The 12,398-nt window shown below is 41.0% G+C and overlaps 3 protein-coding genes across 4 annotated transcripts; all 3 read left to right on the forward strand.

Annotated features, from left to right (window-relative positions):
• The first annotated feature begins 1,110 nt into the window (after positions 1–1,110).
• On the forward strand, positions 1,111–5,661 carry LOC18029112 (receptor protein kinase-like protein At4g34220). Its single transcript, XM_006412193.2, is given in 6 exon segments — positions 1,111–3,009; positions 3,155–3,728; positions 4,142–4,185; positions 4,188–4,777; positions 4,960–5,159; positions 5,455–5,661. Coding segments are annotated over 5 exon segments (3,090 nt in total). The 5' UTR covers positions 1,111–1,319; the 3' UTR covers positions 5,152–5,159; positions 5,455–5,661.
• Positions 5,662–7,655: 1,994 nt separating this feature from the next.
• On the forward strand, positions 7,656–10,428 carry LOC18029113 (D-3-phosphoglycerate dehydrogenase 1, chloroplastic). Its single transcript, XM_006412194.2, has 4 exons — positions 7,656–8,283; positions 8,531–9,018; positions 9,112–9,207; positions 9,506–10,428. The coding sequence occupies exons 1-4, from the start codon at positions 7,734–7,736 to the stop codon at positions 10,175–10,177; spliced, it is 1,806 nt and encodes a 601-aa protein (XP_006412257.1). The 5' UTR covers positions 7,656–7,733; the 3' UTR covers positions 10,178–10,428.
• Positions 10,429–10,795: 367 nt separating this feature from the next.
• On the forward strand, positions 10,796–12,010 carry LOC18029114 (stress enhanced protein 1, chloroplastic). Of its 2 annotated transcripts, none has more exons than XM_006412196.2 (4): positions 10,796–10,957; positions 11,049–11,159; positions 11,411–11,604; positions 11,753–12,010. In XM_006412196.2, the coding sequence occupies exons 1-4, from the start codon at positions 10,912–10,914 to the stop codon at positions 11,855–11,857; spliced, it is 456 nt and encodes a 151-aa protein (XP_006412259.1). In that variant the 5' UTR covers positions 10,796–10,911; the 3' UTR covers positions 11,858–12,010. The 2 variants fall into 2 exon arrangements, with proteins under 2 accessions (XP_006412259.1, XP_006412260.1); XM_006412197.2 differs by having other exon boundaries at positions 11,408–11,604; positions 11,753–11,954.
• Positions 12,011–12,398: the final 388 nt, after the last annotated feature.

The following is a 12,398-nucleotide window of genomic DNA, read 5'->3' on the forward strand; positions in this document are numbered from 1 at the left end:
TCATTATTATCATGTAGACATGTACACCAAACTGTTTTGTGTAACTGTTAATCCAATATAATTGTGGCTCGGACAATACTGTCGTCTATTTGGCCTTAATTTTCTCTCCTTCGAATCTTATAATTCAATGGACCACTCTCGAGTCTCGACCCTTTGTTATCTCTTCTATATTCGTTTACGGTCTACATTGAAAGCGATGCGGCCTTCCTGTTTAATTTTCTATTTCAAACCCTTTTTTCCCCTTTGATTATGTTTTGGCTTCTCCCACTTCTAACATATGATTTTGTTTTATCTTTAAATTTTAGTTATTTAAAAGACTAAATAGTTTCTTTGTTAGAATAAAGAATAATTTCTTGACTAAGGAATGTTTTCGACTTTTCGATTTTCCTAAAGACTCGGTTTGTCATCTTTTAAGCTATGTGAACATTTTACACAAAAATCAAGCTCTGCAAGGTCAATTTTTCTTTATTATTAATTTTTTGTTTATTTCTTTTTGTTACTATTTAAAACTTAATAATTAAAGATGAGGATAACTGACATGTCAGTTTGGTGTCCCTTTATTTTGTCTTTGATTTATGTATATGGTTCATTACTTCATTTCACACGAACCCCTTTGTTTGTTTTGGTAAAACCTAAACTGATATCTCTTTTTTTTAACTTAGGTAGTCAATTATAAAAACATAATCACCCATATCAGATATGTACGATTGATCTTTAGTCACTATGGTCGGTAATTTATCGTTTTAATCTTTCTAGTTTCTATGGACCGCATTTTCCAAATAAAATCTCAACTGCATGATTTCTATAGTAGAGTAGAAACTAATTTTGTAACTTATTTGTTGTTTCGCATATTGGAAACCTCTTGAAGCGGTCAGTCTTTTACATTTTCTCCTGGTAAACTATGGATCAGCCAAAAAGCATACGGGTAGTAATTATTCTGTCTCCCATGGATTGCTTTTTCTTATTTCTTTTCCTGTTGAATGAGATAAATATTTTATATACGTGCAAAAATTTGACAGCTGCTCATTCACATTCTACACTGATGAATCACTGATGATTCTACACCTTCTCCCATGTCTAGTCAAAAAGCATCTTTCATCAACTCCGGCCCAACAAAATTCTCTCTCTCTCTCTCTCTCTCTCTCTCTCCCCTTCAACATCTCCGAGATTGCTCCAATACCATATAGATTTGGTGACCAGAACAACTATTACTTGCAGTGGTTCAACCTCTCTCTTTCTCTTCTCTCTCTTTCTCTCTTATGAATATACTGAGCCATAATGTCATAATTAGAGAGGGAGATACCAAGAACTGAAAAACCATGACTTCTAACAGAAGCAACCTCTTCTCATTGTTCCTCTTCCATCTTCTTCTTGTCCCCACACAACTCCAAGCTCTTAACACTGATGGTGTTCTTCTGCTCTCTTTCAAATACTCCATCCTTAGTGACCCACTCTCTGTTCTACGCAACTGGAACTACGACGATGAAACACCATGCTTGTGGACAGGTGTCACCTGTACAGAGCTTGGGAAGCCCAACACACCAGACATGTTCAGAGTCACAAGCTTGGTACTTCCCAACAAACAACTTCTTGGTTCCGTTACTCCGGACTTGTTCTCGATTCCGCACATTAGAAACTTGGATCTGTCCAGCAATTTCTTCAACGGGTCACTGCCGGACTCGGTCTTCAACGCCACTGAGCTTCGGGTTATCTCCCTTGGAAGCAACAGTCTCTCTGGTGATTTGCCTAAGAGTATCAACAGTGTAATCAGTCTCCAGCTCTTGAATCTATCAGCCAACGCATTCACCGGAAAAATTCCGCTCAGCCTCTCACTTCTGAAGAATCTAACGGTCGTTTCCTTGACAAAGAACTCGTTTTCAGGTGATGTTCCAGCTGGTTTCGAAGCAGTACAGGTTCTTGATCTTTCTTCAAATCTTCTCAACGGCACTCTTCCTCGGGATTTGGGAGGGAAAAGCTTGCTTTACTTGAACTTATCACACAACAAAGTCTTGGGCGTGATTTCTCCAGGTTTTGCAGAGAAATATCCAGCAAACGCTACAGTCGATCTCTCCTTTAACAACCTAACAGGCCCGATACCTAGTTCCCTCTCTTTACTAAACCAAAAGGCCGAGTCTTTCTCTGGTAATCCAGAGTTGTGTGGGAAGCCATTGAAGACCCTCTGTTCAATTCCTTCCACTCTCTCAAACCCTCCAAATATCCCTGAAAATACTTCACCAGCGATAGCGGTCAAGCCCAGAAGCTCGGCTCCAACAAACCCTTTAACAGAATCACCAAATCAGACAGCAAAAAGCAAGCTAAAGCCAACAACTATTGCTGTAATCACAGTTGCAAACATATCTGGTCTAGCGATCATAGCTCTATTCGTGCTCTACGTATACCAAGCCAGGAAACGCAGAAGATCCCCAGAAACCAGCACATTCAGCTACTTCACAACGTGTCTGGAGAAAAACGAAGCCAAGAAATCGATTCACCAACCGAAACCGAGCGTCGCGGAGGTCAAAGTCACAGACTCACCAGATGCAAAAACGGCATGCGGTTCGTGCATAATCTTAAACGGAGGAAGGTACGAAGAGACATCGACATCAGAGAGCGACGTAGAGAACCAGCAAACCGTTCAGGCATTCAATCGAACAGATGGTGGGCGACTGAAACAGAACGTTCAGACTCAACTGGTCACAGTCGACGGCGAGACTCGGCTTGATCTAGACACTCTGCTAAAGGCGTCTGCTTACATACTGGGAACCACCGGAACCGCAATCGTGTACAAGGCGGTGCTAGAGAACGGCACGGCATTCGCGGTGCGGCGAATCGAGACGGAGAACTGTGCGGCTGTGAAACTCAAGGAATTCGAGCGGGAGGTTCGTGCCATCGCTAAGCTTCGACACCCGAATCTCGTCAGAATTCGTGGGTTCTGCTGGGGAAACGACGAGAAGCTTCTAATCTCCGACTATGTTCCCAATGGCAGCCTCCTTTGCTCCTTCACCGCCCGTAAGTTCTCTACCTCTGTTTCCTCAGTCGCACCAAGCCACATCTAAAATACGCCCATTAACTGGCGCTGTTTAGCACCCTAAAATACGCCACTCACTTTGCTATTTAAGTTTTAACACTTTTTTTTTTGTTCCTTTACAAACAGCAAAGGCAAGCTCGAGCTCGTCGACATCATCGTTGCAAAACCCACTATGTTTCGAGGCACGGCTCAAGATAGCAAGAGGAATGGCCAGAGGACTATCTTACATCAACGAGAAGAAACATGTGCACGGTAACATCAAGCCAAATAACATTCTCTTGAACTCTGAGAATGAGCCCATCATTACCGATCTGGGCCTAGACCGCCTCAGGACATCGGTGCGTGAATCTCACACCACTGGACCAACGTCGAGCTCACCGTACCAACCACCGGAATGGTCTACGAGCCAGAAACCAAACCCTAGATGGGACGTTTATTCCTTCGGCCTCATTCTCTTAGAACTTCTCACAGGCAAAGTTTCTCAAGATTTAGATCAGTGGTCGGAATCACCCGGTTCTGAAGCGGAAGAGAAAGGTCGGTTCTTGAGGTTGATCGACGGTGCAATTAGGAGCGATGTGGCTCGGCATGAGGATGTTGCAATAGTGTGCTTTAGGTTAGGGATTGAATGTATATCTTCCTTGCCTCAGAAGCGACCGTCAATGAGAGAAGTGGTGCAGGTGTTAGAGAAAATGTGTGTTTAGTTTGATTTCTTGATAGTAGCCTAAGTCGTTGGCAATATAGAAAGTGGATTTGCTTCGTGTGTATTAGTTTTGTACTTGTGTTGCTTACTTTACTTGCTCTATATATGCAACTTCCAATGTATATATTTCTTTACGATTTTTGTACCAAACTAGTAAACACAGATGAAAGTGGAGAATTCAGGTTGGATTGACCAAAAAACCAAAACAGAGGTTTAAGACAGTTGTACACCGACCACGGTCCAAATTTCGAAACCGAACATATCTGAAATTCTGAACAAAACCAAGACAAAACCGAACCAAGTTCCAAATGTCAACGCCTAATCATCATCTTCTCCGCTCAACTCATTCAGACATTCGATTCAACTCATCTCTAAAGTGGATAAGCAATTTTAAGTAAATCCGGAAATATTAGTATAGATTTCTCTGTTCTGATAAACTCTCTACCAAAGAGATACCAAAAATGGAAGGAGGATCTACCACTACCGGCGCGGAGACAATTGAGATTCAACCACCAAATCAGATCTTCATTCTCTCCGGACAAAGCAACATGGCCGGACGCGGCGGCGTCGTCAAAGACCACCACCACCACAATCGCTGGGTATGGGATAAAATCGTTCCGCCGGAATGCGCACCAAACTCATCGATCCTCCGCCTGAGCGCAGATCTCCGATGGGAGGAAGCGCGTGAGCCACTCCACGCTGACATCGACACCGGTAAAGTGTGCGGCGTAGGTCCTGGGATGGCGTTCGCGAACGCGGTGAGGAATCGTCTGGAGACGACGGAATCGGCCGTGATCGGACTGGTGCCGTGCGCCTCCGGTGGAACGGCGATTAAAGAGTGGGCGCGTGGGAGTCACTTGTACGAGACGATGGTTAAGAGGACGGAGGAGAGCAGAAAATGCGGCGGAGAGATCAAGGCCGTGCTTTGGTACCAAGGAGAGAGTGACGTGTTGGACATCCACGACGCTGAGAGCTACGGGAGCAATATGGACCGTCTGATTAAAAACCTCCGTCATGATCTCAACCTCCCTTCTCTCCCCATTATTCAGGTCTATAATCACTTACCTTCCTTCAATTCGAAAACTTGCATGCCTAGAGAATATGTAGATTCAGTTCTAGTTTCTGTCAAGAAGTTCAGTTTTTCATTAGCTAATGTTGCTGAAAGTGATGTCTTTTTTTGAAATGTTTCATCGGTTTCCATTAGTAGTTGTGTTGGTTTGATTTGAAGCAGGTTGCAATAGCGTCGGGAGGTGGATATATAGATAAGGTGAGAGAAGCACAGTTGGGTCTGAAACTATCCAATGTGGTCTGTGTCGATGCTAAAGGATTGCCGCTAAAGCCAGACAATCTTCACTTAACCACTGAGGCTCAAGTCCAACTCGGTCTCTCCTTAGCACAAGCTTATCTTTCCAACTTCTGCTAGACAATCAAGTAAGTTTCTGTTAAGCTTTTTTAATGTACATGCTTATATGGATATCACGAGATTCGTAATAAGGGAGTGGCAAATTATTAATGTTCAGGGTTAAGACTTAAGAGTTAACAGTTTGTTCTAGCTGCTGATGGATTCTGATATCAATGGTTGTATAAGATCTTTTGGCAGCCCCATGTTTAGTCATTTGTTCATTAAGAATCTGGAGTCATTTCTATTATGAATGATCATATCATTGCATTAGAAAAAAAGATGTTGAATTTTTGAATGGATGTTCAAATTATTAATATTGTTCAGGTTATCCATGATGAAGATCGGGTCTACGTTTCATATAAGAAGATATGCGGTTTTAAGTGATGGTGCTGGTTTTCAAACTATGTAACTCTTTTACCTATAGAGAACACTATGAACATATATACTTCTCATTTGTCACTTGGAAACTAGAAATGGAGGCGGACTTGCTATTCTATTTTTAGGAAAGGCAACAATCTGTTGCACTTTGTATAATTTTTTGTTAAATAAAGTGTGTTTGATGTGGACAAGTTTTCTTTTTCGAATCAAAAGATGTGAAACGCAACCAAAATGGGTTTTGACCTCTAACGATCGCTTTCATTATTCAAGCGAGTCATTGACCAAGCTAAGTGGCTTTATTTCACAAGAGTATCCAACAGCATTTTGTCATCATGCATGAATACCCAATATCCATTTTGAGATTTTTGAAAATATATATAGGATGCTTTTACAAGGAAGGTATTATTCCGAATTTGGAAGAGCAATTTATTCCTTTGTTTTTGTTGTGATCCGTAATTTCATTCAACGAAAACTTAATAACTTTTTTATAAGAAAATCAAACAGTATATAAAAGCAAACGCGGCTGCATAGTATACGTAAGGGGTTTTCGACAGGTCGACCTACCAAAAACAATGCAACTCTAAGCAGTTGAAAAATAGATAAAAACACAAAAGCAAATCTTTCACGTGCCATAAATTATACTTACGTCACAGCTATCAGTAATTGACTAATAGAATATCCTTCCAAATATTCCCACCAAGGCAACAAGTAATACCTATTTCCTAATACTGTAAAATTTGACCACCAATATTTACTTCTTTTGATTGTAACATTCGAACAACTTGCCCTGAAAATTATCCTGGAGTCTCATAGTCCTTTTTTTTTTGCTATGGGGTATAGGAGATTCATACTTTATAAGTCCAATTCAATTCAAATTTGAAGTCTTCAACTATTTTTAAATTACTGAAATTGCAACTCTCTCTAGTGCATAGCTCGTTTACTAATTGGACCATTTCTTACAAGTTGGGTTAAAGCACTTAAAATCGCTTAGAAAATCATTAAACCCCTGTTAAAGTTTTAGTGTGTTAGCATGCCACATCTCTCCTGTAACGTTATGTTATGAATAATACATTCTTGTTAAATAAGCTAAAATCCTTGGGAATACTAAGATTTGGATCTAAATACACCATCTGAATACTAACCGCTCTATATCCAAGAATCTAAGTCATGAATTTCTGTGGAATATTTTTTCTTTGTTTCTCACACACATATTAATGGTTGTTTTAAGCTTTTTGTTCCCAACGAGATGAACATCATATTATTTGATTGAAAACAAAGGATACAGGATTAAAGAGGAAAACAAACTGCGGGCAGGCCTCGAAAAATTCATCTTAACCGGATATTCTAAAATTGATTTTTGTCATTTCAATCAACTCCTAGTAAGGAAATCTTTTCTTGTCTTTTTTTTTTTCTGTTTGCCTAAAATGTTAAAATCTTAAAAAGATACTGTATTCAAAAGTGCAGCAATGATCTGCCAGACATTACAAGACCCCACCACGTTAAGCAATAAGCACTTTAAGATCTATAATGAAGTACCAAAATCTTCGAAGTTGTATTTTATATATATAAATGAATCTTCGAAGCTGTAAATATTTTTTTCGCAGTTAGCAAATCTAAATTCTCTGTAATAAATAAACAAATTTGACTTTTCCTCGAAGTTGCTAATTTTTTTGGTTTGGGATACTTTTCCGTAAATAGATGCAACTCTATTCGCCGAAACATTTGGAAATTACAAAAACCCATTTTCACCCTGGTAAATGAAATCCCACGCGCGACACCTGGTTTTGATGCAGTGTTAATTTTTTTTTTTTTTTGATGCAGTGTTAATTTTTTTTTTTTTGATGCAGTGTTAAGAGTCTTAACATTCTAGTATATTCTGGGATAATATTTACCATTCTAATCCTAGTTTTAATCAAAATTAGGTCGTTAAATGGATTTCTAAGGCTATTATCATTTCATTTTTTGTTGTTATGTCAACTAATAGAGCATTAGAGCCTAAGATTAATGTTTAATAAGAAAAGACAGATAAAAAAGTTTTTTAAAAAATACAAGGCGCGTGAGATTCCATCGCCGTCTACAACAACAATATCATCACAATCACACCAAACCCCTGAACCGACTATAAAACCCCCAACATCGCCTCTCTAACCCTTTAGATCTCTCCCTCGTGCCACCAACATTTCCTCTACTTCACACACTCTTCACTACTCCAAATAGCGGTAGCAATGTCAGCCGCCGCGTCTTCCGCCATCTCCGTCGCCACCAATCCCCTCAAGAGCTTGACTCTCTCCTCCAGATCGCCTCTTCCCTCCGCCATCTCCGTCGCTTTCCCTTCTCGCAACCGCGATACTCCTCGGCGGCGACTCATTCTCGTGTCCTGCTCCGCCGGAGACGGATCCAAGCCTACGATCCTCGTCGCTGAGAAGCTCGGCGAGGCTGGGGTGAAGCTCTTGGAGGATTTCGCGAATGTCGACTGCTCGTACAACATGACTCCGGAGGAGCTCAACACGAAGATCTCGCTCTGTGACGCGTTGATCGTTCGCAGTGGCACAAAGGTTGGCCGTGAGGTGTTCGAATCGTCTCGCGGACGCCTCAAGGTTGTTGGACGCGCTGGTGTTGGGATCGATAACGTGGATCTGAGCGCTGCTACGGAGTTTGGCTGTCTTGTTGTAAACGCGCCGACGGCGAACACGATCGCTGCCGCTGAGCACGGAATCGCGCTTTTGGCTGCCATGGCCAGGAACGTCGCTCAAGCTGATGCCTCTGTTAAGGCTGGTCAGTAACTTTTGAAATTAAACTTTTGAAATGCTTGGTTGCTTTGGTTCTTTTGATACCTGTGATAATTGATGGGATGTCCAGTTTACAAATTTCGATTATGAGCTTTCCTTTTTCTCTGCTGTTGACGATACTTGGATAACGAATTTTCGAGTCTAGATATCATGGTGTATGAAGATAAGTGATCTTTAATTTGAGTTTGATGGATTTAGCCAAGAATTTGAGTTTTGATCTGTATGTAATGCAGGAGAGTGGAAGAGGAACAAGTATGTGGGTGTTTCACTAGTAGGAAAGACCCTTGCAGTGTTGGGATTCGGGAAAGTCGGGACGGAAGTTGCTCGTCGTGCCAAAGGTCTTGGTATGCGTGTCATTGCTCATGATCCTTATGCCCCAGCAGACCGTGCCCACGCCATTGGTGTTGACCTAGTGAGCTTCGATGAAGCCCTCGCCACCGCGGATTTCATTTCTCTTCACATGCCTCTTACGCCAGCAACATCGAAGATACTAAACGATGAAACCTTTGCTAAGATGAAGAAAGGAGTTCGCATCGTCAATGTTGCTCGTGGAGGTGTCATAGACGAAGACGCGTTAGTAAGAGCCCTTGATGCTGGCATTGTTGCTCAGGCTGCACTTGATGTTTTTACGAAAGAGCCACCGGCTAAAGACAGCAAGCTCGTGCAGCACGAGAGGGTCACTGTGACACCTCATCTTGGAGCCAGTACTATGGAGGCTCAGGTGTGCTATTCATGTTATGATTCATATGATATTTGAATCATGCTTTTTTGCTGTTTGGCTTCTGATCTTTAGTTGGTGTTCTGGCTTTGACAGGAAGGAGTTGCCATCGAAATCGCTGAAGCTGTTGTTGGAGCTCTGAATGGAGAGCTTGCAGCTACTGCAGTCAATGCACCAATGGTTTCTGCTGAGGTGAGAGCACTGTTCTGTGCTAGTTAAATACACAAACGTTGTTTTTGCTTCATTTTGAAGCGATACAAATGTCTTAGCCTCTTTTATTATAATGAGATTCTGTTAAGCTTTGAAGAAGTTCAGCTAGCCTAGGACTGAATGTAGCAGATTAGAGCTGTTCAGAGTTGGTTAGAGAGTAGTTATTGAGGGCTGGAATAAGAATAGCAGTTCCATAGCTTTGTTCTTATCAGATTCCAATAAGAATATTTCAAATATATTCCTGTTATTTGCTCAAGCTTACATCATATTTTATCCGCAGGTTCTGACCGAGCTGAAACCATATGTGATACTCGCTGAGAAACTAGGAAGACTAGCGGTACAACTGGTAGCTGGAGGAAGCGGCGTGAAAAACGTGAAAGTCTCATACACCTCGGCACGAGCCACTGACGATCTGGACACAAGACTGCTTCGGGCCATGATCACAAAAGGAATCATCGAGCCAATCTCTGACGTATATGTCAACTTGGTCAACGCCGATTTCACAGCCAAGCAGAGAGGTCTCAGACTCTCAGAGGAACGTGTGCTCTTGGATGGGTCTCCGGAGAACCCCTTGGAGACAATAACTGTTCAGCTAGGCAACGTGGAGTCGAAATTCGCGAGCTCGTTGTCTGAATCAGGAGAGGTCAAAGTGGAAGGAAGGGTTAAAGACGGAGTCCCGCATTTGACGAAGGTTGGATCTTTTGAGGTGGATGTGACTCTTGAAGGCAGTATCATACTGTGCAGGCAGGTGGATCAGCCTGGTATGATCGGGACCGTCGGGAGCATCCTTGGAGAGTCTAACGTCAATGTTAACTTCATGAGCGTTGGAAGAATCGCACCGAGGAAGCAAGCGATTATGGCGATTGGAGTAGATGATCAGCCAAGCAAGGACACTCTTAAGAAGATTGGGGAGATTCCAGCTGTGGAAGAGTTCGTTTTCCTCAAGCTTTAGTTTGGTGTCTTGTTGATTCTTGAATCTTGAATGTGAGGATTTGATGAAGGGTTTTCGTTTAGGCAATAATGTTATCTTGGATTTCTTACAGTTTTGGTAATGTTGGAGAGTAGTAGTTTCTTTGATATTCCAACTTTATGGTTCATTATTCGAGTGTTTCTTTCTTATCTGGAAACAAATTTTCCGGGAATTATTTGCTTCAAACGTCGAAGGCACTTTTGTTAAACTTGAAAATTTAAGAATTTTATTTACTTCTTCGGATTCGGTTTACAATGGTTTTACTAAATACCTTGGCCCGTAACTGAATTAACAGACGTAAGTAGTTTATTTTGCCATATGAGTGTTGTGACGACGATAAACATAGTGAGGAAAACAATAAGTTGGTGCACATTGTCAGATCTAATCATTGAGCATGTATACAAATGTTTCAAATTAAACGGAAAAATAAAACAAAATCGATTCAATTTAACCATTAACCGATCAATTTTAAATTGGTTCAGTTTGGTTTTGTTTAGATATTCGCTTCAAATGCTCGTTAAAACGCTGCCGTTTATCAACTGGTCGAACAAGATACGAACTTATTGAGTGGAGAGAAGACACGTGTCGCTCGCTCGAACAGATAATACCGCGACGCATTCACAAGGAAGACGAAGGATTGATTAGAAGAAGAAGAAGAAGAGGAAGAGTGGCGCCAACCGAAAATTTAGAGCGATAGATCACTGCATAGAAGGAACATGGCCTTATCTCAAGCCTCTGCGTCTCTCGCCTTCTCTCTTCCTAGTACTCTCTCTTTCTCTCTCGGTTACGCCTCTTCCTCTACTACTAAGTCTCTATAATGTATCTGACTAGTTTCGGGATTTTATCTTGCCAGATTCTGGCGCCATAAAGCTAGCTCGAATCACAAGCCCTAGTTCTACCTGTCGTGTTCATGTACCGCAACTTGGTGGAAGCCGATCCACCTTCGCTTCTGGTTCTCCTCTCTGTACGTCTTCCTTGTCCCTGAGCTATATTTCCCCGATTTTCTAAATTGTAATTAGGACTAGCCGATATTTTTCTGATTCGTTTTATACCGACTGGATTTGTTCATATGTGGTTTAGCTCTCTGAAATTAGGGGAAGATTTCACCTAATCTCAGATTGACTTAGTACATAGTTTCTTGCTTTATGCATTTGCTTGGTCCGAAAAGAAGAAACTTTATTTCCTTTTGTTTTGTGGTTTCTTTCTCCGAAGCAGTGCCATTGAATTTGAGCATGACTCGTGGTGGAGGAAGAAGAAGTGGAAACAGAGGAGGAGCATCAGTTTCCATCAGAAGCGAGCAAAATACAGAAGGGAGCAACGGTTTGGACATATGGCTTGGTCGTGGCGCTATGATTGGTTTTGCAGTTGCCATTACTGTTGAGATTGCCACTGGCAAAGGACTTCTTGAGGTAACATCATCAAAACTCTTCCTCCTCTTAACATCTGAATTTCGCTTATGGAAAAAAAAATGAAAACTTTCTTTAATCAAACAGCAATTTTGAGAAATGAATACCTCAAAGATTTTGATCTTAATGTGTATTGGTCTTCTTTGTTCAGAATTTTGGGGTGGCGAGTCCATTGCCTACGGTTGCTTTGGCTGTCACAGCATTGGTCGGTGTTCTAACTGCGGTTTTCATCTTCCAATCTTCTTCTAAAAACTGATAAATCCCCCACATGTGTTTATTGTGCTCCTTTTTGTTGTATCAAAGACATATCACTCTACATTTATCACAATGCAAATCCTCCTTTTCTTTTTGTTTTTGTTGGCTCTGAATGTTTACGATACATGATTGTGTCTGTACATACATTTGGTTTCATCTTCTTGCACCGACTTACCAGCTTTTATGTACAGTGTTTTACCTCTTTACTCAGAGGTACAAAAGGTTTTTGAAAATAACTTATGAAATATGAATTAGTTTGAGTTATCGTGTGAAATATGAATTAGTTTGAGTTATCGTGTGAAATATGAATTAGTTTGAGTAAACATTTTTCATAAGTTATTTTCAAAAACCTTTTGTACCTCTTTACAACCTCTGAGTAAAGAGGTAAAAACTGTACATAAAACAGAAGATCTGGTCAAACTAATGTTAAACACTGTACATAAAACAAAAGATCTGTACAAAATGTTAGTCTGTACAAAATGTTTCGTTCTTTTCTGTTTTTTTTTACAGACCAGATATCATAAGTCCGCAAAATGTTAATT

Source organism: Eutrema salsugineum, unplaced genomic scaffold, assembly GCF_000478725.1.
Source record: "Eutrema salsugineum unplaced genomic scaffold, Eutsalg1_0 scaffold_1, whole genome shotgun sequence".
In the NCBI taxonomy this organism is placed as follows: domain Eukaryota; kingdom Viridiplantae; phylum Streptophyta; class Magnoliopsida; order Brassicales; family Brassicaceae; genus Eutrema; species Eutrema salsugineum.

Bases quoted from the DNA above. Each gene is read 5' to 3' on its own strand.
- LOC18029113 (XM_006412194.2), top strand. From the start codon at position 7,734: ATGTCAGCCGCCGCGTCTTCCGCCATCTCCGTCGCCACCAATCCCCTC. The intron at 9,019-9,111 runs GTGTGCTATTCA...TGGCTTTGACAG, and splicing joins CCAGTACTATGGAGGCTCAG to GAAGGAGTTGCCATCGAAAT. The intron at 9,208-9,505 runs GTGAGAGCACTG...TTTTATCCGCAG, and splicing joins CACCAATGGTTTCTGCTGAG to GTTCTGACCGAGCTGAAACC.
- LOC18029114 (XM_006412197.2), top strand. From the start codon at position 10,912: ATGGCCTTATCTCAAGCCTCTGCGTCTCTCGCCTTCTCTCTTCCTA. The intron at 10,958-11,048 runs GTACTCTCTCTT...TTATCTTGCCAG, and splicing joins TCTCGCCTTCTCTCTTCCTA to ATTCTGGCGCCATAAAGCTA. The intron at 11,160-11,407 runs GTACGTCTTCCT...CTTTCTCCGAAG, and splicing joins CGCTTCTGGTTCTCCTCTCT to CAGTGCCATTGAATTTGAGC.